General features: G+C 36.9%; 1 protein-coding gene across 1 annotated transcript in view; it reads left to right on the forward strand.

The window, feature by feature from the left end:
• Positions 1-1,189: 1,189 nt before the first annotated feature.
• Positions 1,190-9,811, forward strand: part of OTOGL (otogelin-like) — a gene marked incomplete at its 5' end in the record, with an annotated part of 31,567 nt that continues 22,945 nt past the window's right edge. Inside the window, 7 exons of the mRNA XM_008939794.1 lie at positions 1,190-1,468; positions 2,081-2,198; positions 3,409-3,488; positions 4,515-4,784; positions 6,477-7,342; positions 8,007-8,184; positions 9,053-9,195. Coding sequence (XP_008938042.1) covers positions 1,190-1,468; positions 2,081-2,198; positions 3,409-3,488; positions 4,515-4,784; positions 6,477-7,342; positions 8,007-8,184; positions 9,053-9,195 — 1,934 coding nt within the window. The remainder of the gene's footprint in view (positions 1,469-2,080; positions 2,199-3,408; positions 3,489-4,514; positions 4,785-6,476; positions 7,343-8,006; positions 8,185-9,052; positions 9,196-9,811) is intronic.

Raw genomic sequence — 9,811 nt, forward strand, 5'->3', positions numbered from 1 at the left:
CTTCCCTTCCCTTCCCTTTTTTCCTTTTTTTTTAATTTCAATGGACTATGAAATATGCAGCTTATAAAAAACAATCTGTCTCCTATGTTGTTAGTAAGGAGCATCTCCATACAGTTTAGAAGCAACTTTCTTAGATGGACTGTTATTCCTAAGCTCTATTTTTTACTTATCAGAGTGTGGTCCAAACTATACAACCAAAAATAAGTATGTTTAAATAGCTTTCCTTCTGTATATATTTTCCTTTCTTCACACGTATTTGGTTTGTGTCAATTAAGTCAACACAGATTTTATCATTGCTTTCTTAGAGAATTTTATTTGTTGGAAAAAATTCCAAACTCTCAAAAGTCAACACAGATAAGGGCTGTCTTAACGGTAAAATTTCAAACTATATTCACAAACAGATGACAATTTTGCAGTGGAGAAATTGGGGTTTTAGATATGATTTTGGATTAGAAAGTATATAGAGCAAAAGAATTAATTCAGTCTTCCAGATGTAAAGTGGAAGTAAAACACTAATTGTATCTGCACTACATAGGTAGTTTTCATATTTGAGAGCAATGAGATAGTATTAATCTAGATTGAAGACACTTCAAGATTTTATTAAAGCTGAAAACCAAATTTGAAGTCAGTCTTCTAAAATTCTTACAATTTCAGAGAACTTTCTTCACTTTTGATTTCTGGCATGGGTAGAGCCAGTAGAGGTTTGAGTCTTCTATTTGGCCACAGTTTTTCTCACTGTATTGAGCGATATGACTGTATGTAAAAAAAAAAAAAAGCCTAACCTTAAGGTGAAGTCAAGCATGTTTGTACAATATTTGCATGATGTTATTTACAAATAAAACTTGGGTACAGCTGAACTGACAGGCATTTGTCCAAATTTGAGAAAAACCTCCCAGTTTGAGCAAGTCCCAGTTTGAGACTATTTGTGAATCATCACTACATATGAACAATGAATGTAGTTTTGATCCAACTGATTGGCTCTTCTGTGGCTCTGGATTATATGGTCATTTGAAATCCCATTAAACTTGTAACCTTTTTTTGTGTTACATATAAGCTGAAATTTTGTTTTGGTTTTGGTAATATGCAGCTGTTTAGAAGGAGCCACTTAACAGCCAATATATAGATTTCAGTCCCACTTTTAAGTTGTCTTCTGTGAAAATATTTTTTTTTTTTGTTCCTTCTGTGGAAGCTCTCTCTCTTGTTTCCCTTGAATCTGCTGAAAGACCAAACTACTTCCTCTGCGTGCACGACAATGAAACCGTGGGGTTGGAACAGTGGCAGGCAAGTGCCTCCTTTCAGAGACGAGCCACCTTCTTCCACCACCAGGGCCTCTGGAGTCCAGGGCTCAGTGCCTTCGAACTGCACAGTAAAAAAGGCTTTTTCATCATTCTCACCTCATCCGGTGTTAAAGTTGCAAAGTATGATTATTCAGAAGAATTCAAACGTTTGAGTAGCTTTAGTATTGAAGGTAAACTTTGCATAATCCTTGGGGATAAGTATGGGTTTTTTCCTGCTTGTTTTCAGAGCACTTGTCTTTCATCAGCAGTAGTAACAAATATTTTTAACCCTGTTTTGAATTACTGTTCTGTCTTTGTCTTCCATTCTGCCTCCAAATGCTATTACTTTTAAAATATTGCAGATATGATGATCACTTTATCTTTGAACTACGTTCTCACTGGTTTACTCTTTCAAAATGAATGTGGCATGTCACAAAAAGATACCTGTTTATGTCTTGTTAGTGAGCTATAGATATATTTTAAATTAATGGGGTGACTGTACTGCTTTTACAAACAACAGTACCTTCACTACATTTACCTGATTTTTAAGGGTTTTAAAAAGAATATAATGCAAAAGTGAGAAGCTGTTTGTATCTCTAAAGCTTCAGAGTCTTTTAGCTTGATTGAATTTAAAATACTGAAGCTGAAAATGAAAAAAAAATCTCACCTATTTGAAAGTTCTCAAGAATTTCTGTATTTGGTTTTCATTTAACTGAAAATCTCAATATAAGTTATAGAAAAGACTACAATTTTATAGTTTATTGACTACACAATCAATGAATAACATTTTTCTTCTTTCTCAGAACTCAGCGCGCCTGTGCCTTATCGAAGGATGTGTGAATGGAGATACGAATCTTGTGCTAGCCCCTGTGTTAAAACCTGTAGTGATCCTGAAGGAATCACATGTAAATTCCTTCCTCCGTAAGTAAAACTAAGTTTGTATTGCTACCGTACTATTTTTTGTAATATGTGTAGCATGTGCTTTCTGAAAATTACTACAGCTGAAATATCCATTCTTTCTTACTCATATAAATATCATTACCACTCTTGTGAGTAACTCTTACAAGTAATATGAAAACATTTGTGACAAGCCTCTCATTTTCCAAGGCATATATTCCTGTTTACATGTGATTTTTCAACATAAGAATAAAGTGGTTTGTATTTAGCTCAGGGGATTAGCTTCTGGTAGTGGTTAAGTAGAAATCTATTAAATGAAATGAAGGCTATCCTCTTTTCAGATCCTAATCCAGCATCCCACGGTGCTGTAAATGACTAACTGCGTCTTTCTGGTGTTTATAGGGGAGATCAAACACTGTAGGACTAGTAAGGGTGGACTACGCCCTCTCCTGTAAGAGGAGGGAACTTTATACTAAGAGATGCTCACTGACGTGACCTGAAGGATACCTTGTTACTTAGTAAAAAGATTTCCTCTCCTCACGGATCTCCCCGGGCATCTATGGAGCCACAACAAACTAAAAAGAAAAATGCTTAACAACTCAAGGCACAAAATTTGTTGGAAAAGAAATGATATTCTGAATTTCAGACTACTTCCCCAGGCATATGCAGTTTATGATTAGGAGTATTATTAACATCACTAATTTTCTCTGTTGATACTCTTAGCTTTTTCCATATGGGCACACTGGTTGTTAATGTTGTGATTGTCTTATGAAAAATCCCCCCAAAATGAAGAAGTAAGGGAATATATGGACTTGTCTGCACTCAGCTATGCTGGAAGTGTACAAGAATGAGATGTTCTATGGAATCAGTCTAATTATTTCAATGTCTCAAATGAACATATCTGGGTGAAAAAAGCAATCTTTGTCCTATGAAAACCTTTCTGTTCGGGGATCTGAACTTCCACCTGTTTGTGGAAGCAGAATGTTCCAATGCTATCACGTTCGTCAGCCTATGCAAAGAACTGATTATTAAGAATTTAGAAACAGAATTGTGCTGTTCAGTGTCTTTTTGACCTTAATATAGCTCCATATGCTGTGTTCACCTTTACATTGGAAAGTTCTCAGAACTCTGATGGGGTAGACATTCAAACATTTCGTTTTCCCAAAGTTAAATAATTTAGCAGTGATTTATAGTTCTTCTATGGCTTTAGAATTAACTATACAATATTTTAAAGGGTTGAAGGATGCTTGCCGTACTGTCCCAAAAACATGATCCTTGATGAGATCACACTTAGATGTGTTTATCCAGAAGACTGTAAGTATATTTTATTATATTGGTCTAGTCTTATAAATCACTCTAGAGAGCCCAGGAAAGGTTTTAATCAAATGGACATTGTTGGTTGGGTTTTTGTTGTTGTTGTTTTGGGTGTTTTTGGTTTTTTTTTTTTTTTTATTGTTTTAAATTATTATTTTGCTTGTTTCTTTTGTTTTGATTTTCCTTCTTCTTTTTGCTAAGTGCTTTACCAGAACTTATTTCTGTTGAGGAATGTATCCCTGGGACATGGACTGCATTCCCAGTCATCAAAAATATATCTACATCCAAACAAGCTGCATCTAAAGCTGAATTCTTTCATTTCTCTATTAGTGTGTTGAATTTAACCTCCTGTGACGGTGTTGTCCTCATCACAACTCCATTTGACTGTATACTGCTAGTGTATCATATGTGTACAAAAGAAAGATCCCAAGGGGAAGAAATACTGCTGTGGCAAAAAGTTTTTTCAGTTGATTCGCCACCACTAGCAAATTCAGTGCATCTATTTCATAGCTTCTGCTGTGAGAAGATATCACATGATTTGCTTATTTTGGGGATACAGTGTTCTTTTAACATAACAATTACATTTTAGTACTACCTTGTTTTATGTTACACATTTTGATTGAAATGCATTATGCCTGATATTTGTTACTACAAAGTTATCTCACATATTATGAGATACACTGTCCAAAGAGATATATAGATATTCCAAATTTTTTTACTGTTTTGGATGTTCTGAATTTTCTGTGGAATTCCCTTGTTGCTTCAAAACTACTCTGCAAAATGAAGATTTTTCACTAACAATAAAAAAAAAATCTACTTCATTTGCAAAGAAAATTAGAAAACTTCTTGAGTCAGATGAGTTCCTCAAAGTTGTCAGGCAATGTGGAACCATTGGCAAGTTATCTTCTCAACAAAATGGTGGTCTGATTTGCTAATATTTTAGTGAGACATGAGTAGAGATGGATGTTGCTATTTGTCTTTACCAATAATAGCTAAAAAACAGTGAAAGATGTGTTTTTCCTTTAGGCATACCTGTGATGCCTACAGCATCAGCAGCTGGAACAAAACCTTCACTGTCAATCACTCACACGGGTGCTACCATGGAGAGATTTCCTCAGACACCTCTGTTGTTGGTTACTTCGGGGACCGAGCCAACTCGTGCCGGTGTGACAGACAAAACGAGCGGGAAGGCAACCACACCTTTCAGGGGAATGGATGTGTCGCCACGGTCCCTTGCAGACCTCTACTCGTTGGAAGCAACTAATGCAGCCACCTATGCAACGTTGTCATTACCAAGTACAGTGGAGCCTTCTGATGTACCTCACAGCACAGCCAGCCCTCCTCTTCTTTCCAAATCCATCTCTTCAACAGATTTCCCAACTGCTCTTCAACCCTCAGCAGTCATATCTGTCAGCTCTACAGCATCTGTAACTTTACCAGTTACAAAAGCAACTCCAACAATCCTGCTCAGTGCAAGTCCCATTCCAACACATTCTGCGTTATTAACACCCACTTCCCTAGTAGTAGTGGTTCCATTTCCACTTGAAACATCAACCGCTTAGCTAGGAACTGTTCCCTCTTCCTCAGCATTAACAAATTCCACCTCCAAGCCATCTTTTGTCACTTCTGAGCTGCCTGCAGGGATTGGGCAGAGTAGGGGTCCTTCAGCAAATCATTCTAAGGGAGCAGCCGTATCTTCTGTTGGGAGCCATATCTTCTTTGTTGGTTGGCAGAGCAACTTTCACAAGACCTGTATTACTTCTAGATTCACAGCTGACATGAAGCAAATCTACTTTTCCTATATCTGCCTTGTCTGTTAGAACTAGGTCTGGCATTGGTCAAACTGCCGTTTACCCAACAACCACTTCTGTACTGACTTAAGTGCTCCTCAGATTCCTGTGACTACTAGGTTTGCTAGCTTTGAGGCAAGTTTTCCTCACTTAATCACAGTTTCATATTTCAAAACAGCAAAACCCTTGTCTAAAATTTCTCTGGTATCATTAAATGCAAGTTCTTTAGCTAGTTTGTCACCAAAGACATTTTTATCTTCAGTGGAAATCTCAGTGACTATTCTGAAGCAGACAGCTCCATTAATAAAAGGCAGTATTTCTGTTGCTCTGCCCTTAATGAGTGTATCTTCACCTCGATTTCCTTCTCAAATCCCTAGGAATGCTTTCTTGAGTCCTTCTTTAACACACAGTGTCTATACCAGTACATTTTCTGACTACCTCTCTGAAACCCAAAGCTATAGCAGATGCCACTGTTGCCTCCAAAAATCTTTATAAAGCACTGCCTGCTGCTTCCACTCTTCTAGTCAATCCAACAACCCCTGATATGTCTATAGCAAGTAAAGCCTCAACAGAAAATACGTAATGCACACTGATTCCTTTTCAGTGTCATCCATTTCTAAAAAGTCAGTGAAATGCATTATGTCTACAGTCTCCCCTCTTAGGGCATTGGTGTTACCTCTAAATGATCCGTTATTAACCACTTCAGAAAACACAGAGTACCCAAGTGGTTCAGATCCAGAATTCAAATCTGACCTTGTTGCACAAAGTTCAGCCACTTTCATTCCTAAACATCCTTCTCTTACAAGATCATCATCTTTATTTGCTGTCTTGTTAAGAATTTCAGTACCATTTTATATGACATTTCATACTACAAGCTCTTCTTTAATTCCCACGGTCAGTAGGACATCATCATTAACACAAAATATAACTGCTACCCAAACATCACTTTCATCTCTAGGTATTCAAGGAACCTCAAAAAGTCCAGTTACAGACTTCGCAACTTCTTTGGTAGATTTTTCTATATTGACTTTAAACATAAGCCCTTCTAATAGCCTTTCAGCAGCACTAAAAACATCCATTGTAATGCTTTCTTTACTAATGCCTACAGCTCCTGAAGCCACTTTAGTAAGCCAGTCCAGTAGGGTCTCTATGTCTTCTCCTTCTCCTAAGACCTTTTCTATCTCTACTGTTTCTCTAGGAAAACAGAGTTCTTCAGTAAGTTCTTCAGAAGAAGATGGAACAGTATCAGCCATATCAGCTGGAATCATCACTCAATCCACTACTCCAATGACCACAAACACAGCAGTTAATGCTACATCCTTAAAAGCACCTTATATTTTTGCAAAAATACCACCTAGCTCTTCAGCGGGTTTATTAGTTGCTTCTGGCACTACTGTAGCCTCTAGGATTGCTACAAGACCTGCTGATTCTTCTATTGCCAATCTGAAGTTTTATATGGCTTCAACTTCAGTCCCTTCAACCATAGAAACACCCATGCATGTGTCACAGAAATCTTTATTTACACCTGCAATGACTCAAACTTCACAGAGCACTAAAGAAACTAAAAAAATTATGATCATGACAACTGGTACTACAGCTCCCTTATCACAGACAAAGAGTACCTCATTTGAAAGAACTGTGGATATTTTAGAAACTGGTCAGACTTCATATGAGCAAAGAAATGTTACCAAGACAAAGTCAACAACAACTGAGAGATCTTCCCTGCATTATTTGGCAGTATCTGCAGTTCAGAGCTTACCTTTTCCAAGGAATACCACCTCAGTAAGAGATCTCTCTCTTTCTAGAGTCCCGGACCATACAGCATCGTATGGGTACAAAATCCCAACACAGAAAACCATTAAGCCTTATTTCAGTTTAACAGAGCCCACAGAGCTGCAGACCAGAACTGCAATAGATTTATCTCATTCTAGTGGTGGAAGGGCTCTGCCCTCCTCTTCATTGCCTGTGGAAACACATACTTCTCTGACAAGCAGAGAACCAAGGACAGCTATGGCTGACAACACCTCCTTTGGTACAGTGATGTCTACGTCTTCTGAATGTGTGGTATGATCAGTTTTACTTGCCCCTATATGTTAAAATATATATTGCTTTTCAGTCCATCCTGTTATGCTACCTATGTAATACCAGAAATTTTAAATATCTTCTATTTTTATTTGTACCTTTCGAAGTAGTCAATTATCATTGTTTTATTGCTGCTGTTACACTACCCTGGTATATTCTGCAAGTTAGATGTAGTGCTCTGGAAAAAGAGAGCTTTTAAAGCTATATGCTGAGATAGTGAAATATATTTCTGAGGTGCAGGAAAAGCCATAATCCATGGAATTTTTAGGTTTCTGCATAAACTCACCCTGTCTGGTGTTTTGTTTTGTTTTGGTTTTTTTATTCATAGGGTTTAAAATTATAGGAATGAATGATTCTGTACTTTTTTAAATGCTTCAGATTGTTACTAAATATAACATGTAGCCTCAAAGTATATGGCTTTACATACAGTATTCAGCCAAAGCTAGATGGAACAGGAAGGGTGTGGGTGGATGGACGTGCATCCTTGCCACCTGTTACAACCACACACAAGCAATTAATTCCAAAATAACTGATGAGGGGTCACGTAGATCTGTCTCAGAGCAGAGTGGTGAACAGGTGACCTCCTGGACTTCATAAGGGCAATGAATGTAAGCTTGACTCTCGTTGTTTTTTCCTTCCATGGCAGCCAAGATACCTTGAACCTGTTGACAAATGCAGCCAGTATGTGTGTGTGAATACGGGCTGGATGTTATACAACCTTTCGAGGAACTGCCCTAAGGATGTGCAGAAGCCAGACTGTGGTTTTCGAGGAATGCCAGTTCAAGTTAACATTGATAGTTGTTGCCCAGAATGGGAATGTCCCTGTAAGTCACTGTTTTATTTTTAAATACAACATAGAGCCTTGATCTGTAAATTTCAAGTAATAAATTAAGGGTTTATTACAGTGGAAATATGAGGTTGAATACTGGAATGAATTTAAAGGAACAGCTCATCAGCAAAACAGAATGAAATTACTGAATGTTTTGATATCTTTGAATTAATGTTCAAGAGGGTCAAAATATTTGACTTTGAATGAAAACATTGAAGTGAAATCTGCAGCGTGATCACCAGCACTTTCCAGCTGAGACTTCTCAGAATTTGTATCAGTAGAAATGTTGAGATTTCAACATTTTGTGAAAAAAAATAAATGAAATACTGACGTTTTCTTAAAGAGAGAACCCCCAAATTTCAGTTAGCTGAATTTGTACTCAGAAACTGCATAAACCAGCAGGTGACTGTCTGCCAAGGGAATAAAAAGGACAAAGAGAAGTAGTATTAAAATCCTTACAGCTTTACCAAAACCAATATTGCACTTTTAAATATTTGTCTCAGGCCATATCAACCTATTGTATCTTGTATCAGTACCTCAAAAGTATATATATTTTAATACATATATTCTGTCTCACAATGTACAGATTCGTTGACCTTGCCTGTAAAACACTGATTTCAGTGAAAGTTTTCACCAGTTTAAACTTTCTCCCTGTACACATAGCAGTAGGTGAAGGTATTTTCACAGAGTAACGTGGGGTACTTGTTTCTGCTTGTGGCTCAGTGTGCTGTCTGCAGAACAAGATCATAAAAATATATATATATATATATGAACATGTATATGAAAGCAAATATTGCTAAACCAGAAAGATTTTAGAAATGTCCAGTATTTGGTAACCTCATTAAATGACAGTTCTTTTTTAGGTCAGTGTTCTGTACTGTCTGAACTGAGTGTTATTACATTTGATGGAAACAACATAGCCCTCTGTAATATGGCTTCCTACATCTTAGTCAAGTTACCAGGAGAAATTATTGTTGCTCATATTGAAAAATGTCCTGCTAATCAGGTAAGATTCTGCAGTTCTGCAATAATTGTAATAGTTTCTTGAATGTTTGTGTTATAGGTATGAAATTTTTCAAAAATGCATCCCTTAAAACTTTCAGATAAAAGCCATACCCATTGGAAAATGGCAAGTTATTAAATTTTCAAGGAGTATGCTTAATAACGCTGTTTAGATAAAAGAATTTTATTTCAGGTTAAATAGTGATTGTTGTATTATGTTATAAAGATATTCAAATATAGGTTCCTTGACATGAATCTGCATGTCTTCTTTCAGGCTCTCCAACCACAGATCTTCTTGAGGCCTTGAATTTATACTTTACAATATGGTCAAAATAGTAAAATATTTTGAACAGTCACAAAAATCTGTAGTTGTTGGAGGCTATTAATGAGTTTAGGATTAGTGGGATGAGGTGTTCTTTGTAGTTATCTAACTCTCTGTATTGCCTACGGAAAGGATCCAGCCACTTTACTTTTAGGCTACCAGTTCAGGTCAGGTCAGTCTCACTATTAGAGTCTGTACCTACCTTGCCTTTGTGTTGCCCACATTCCTAATTTATGCAACCCTTGAACAACTGACTTGTATTTCCACCTTTGGTTTGTGGATGAAAAAGTTCCTGCTG

The sequence above is a fragment of the Merops nubicus genome, unplaced genomic scaffold (assembly GCF_000691845.1).
Source record: "Merops nubicus isolate BGI_N331 unplaced genomic scaffold, ASM69184v1 scaffold37164, whole genome shotgun sequence".
Taxonomy (NCBI): Eukaryota; Metazoa; Chordata; class Aves; order Coraciiformes; family Meropidae; genus Merops; species Merops nubicus.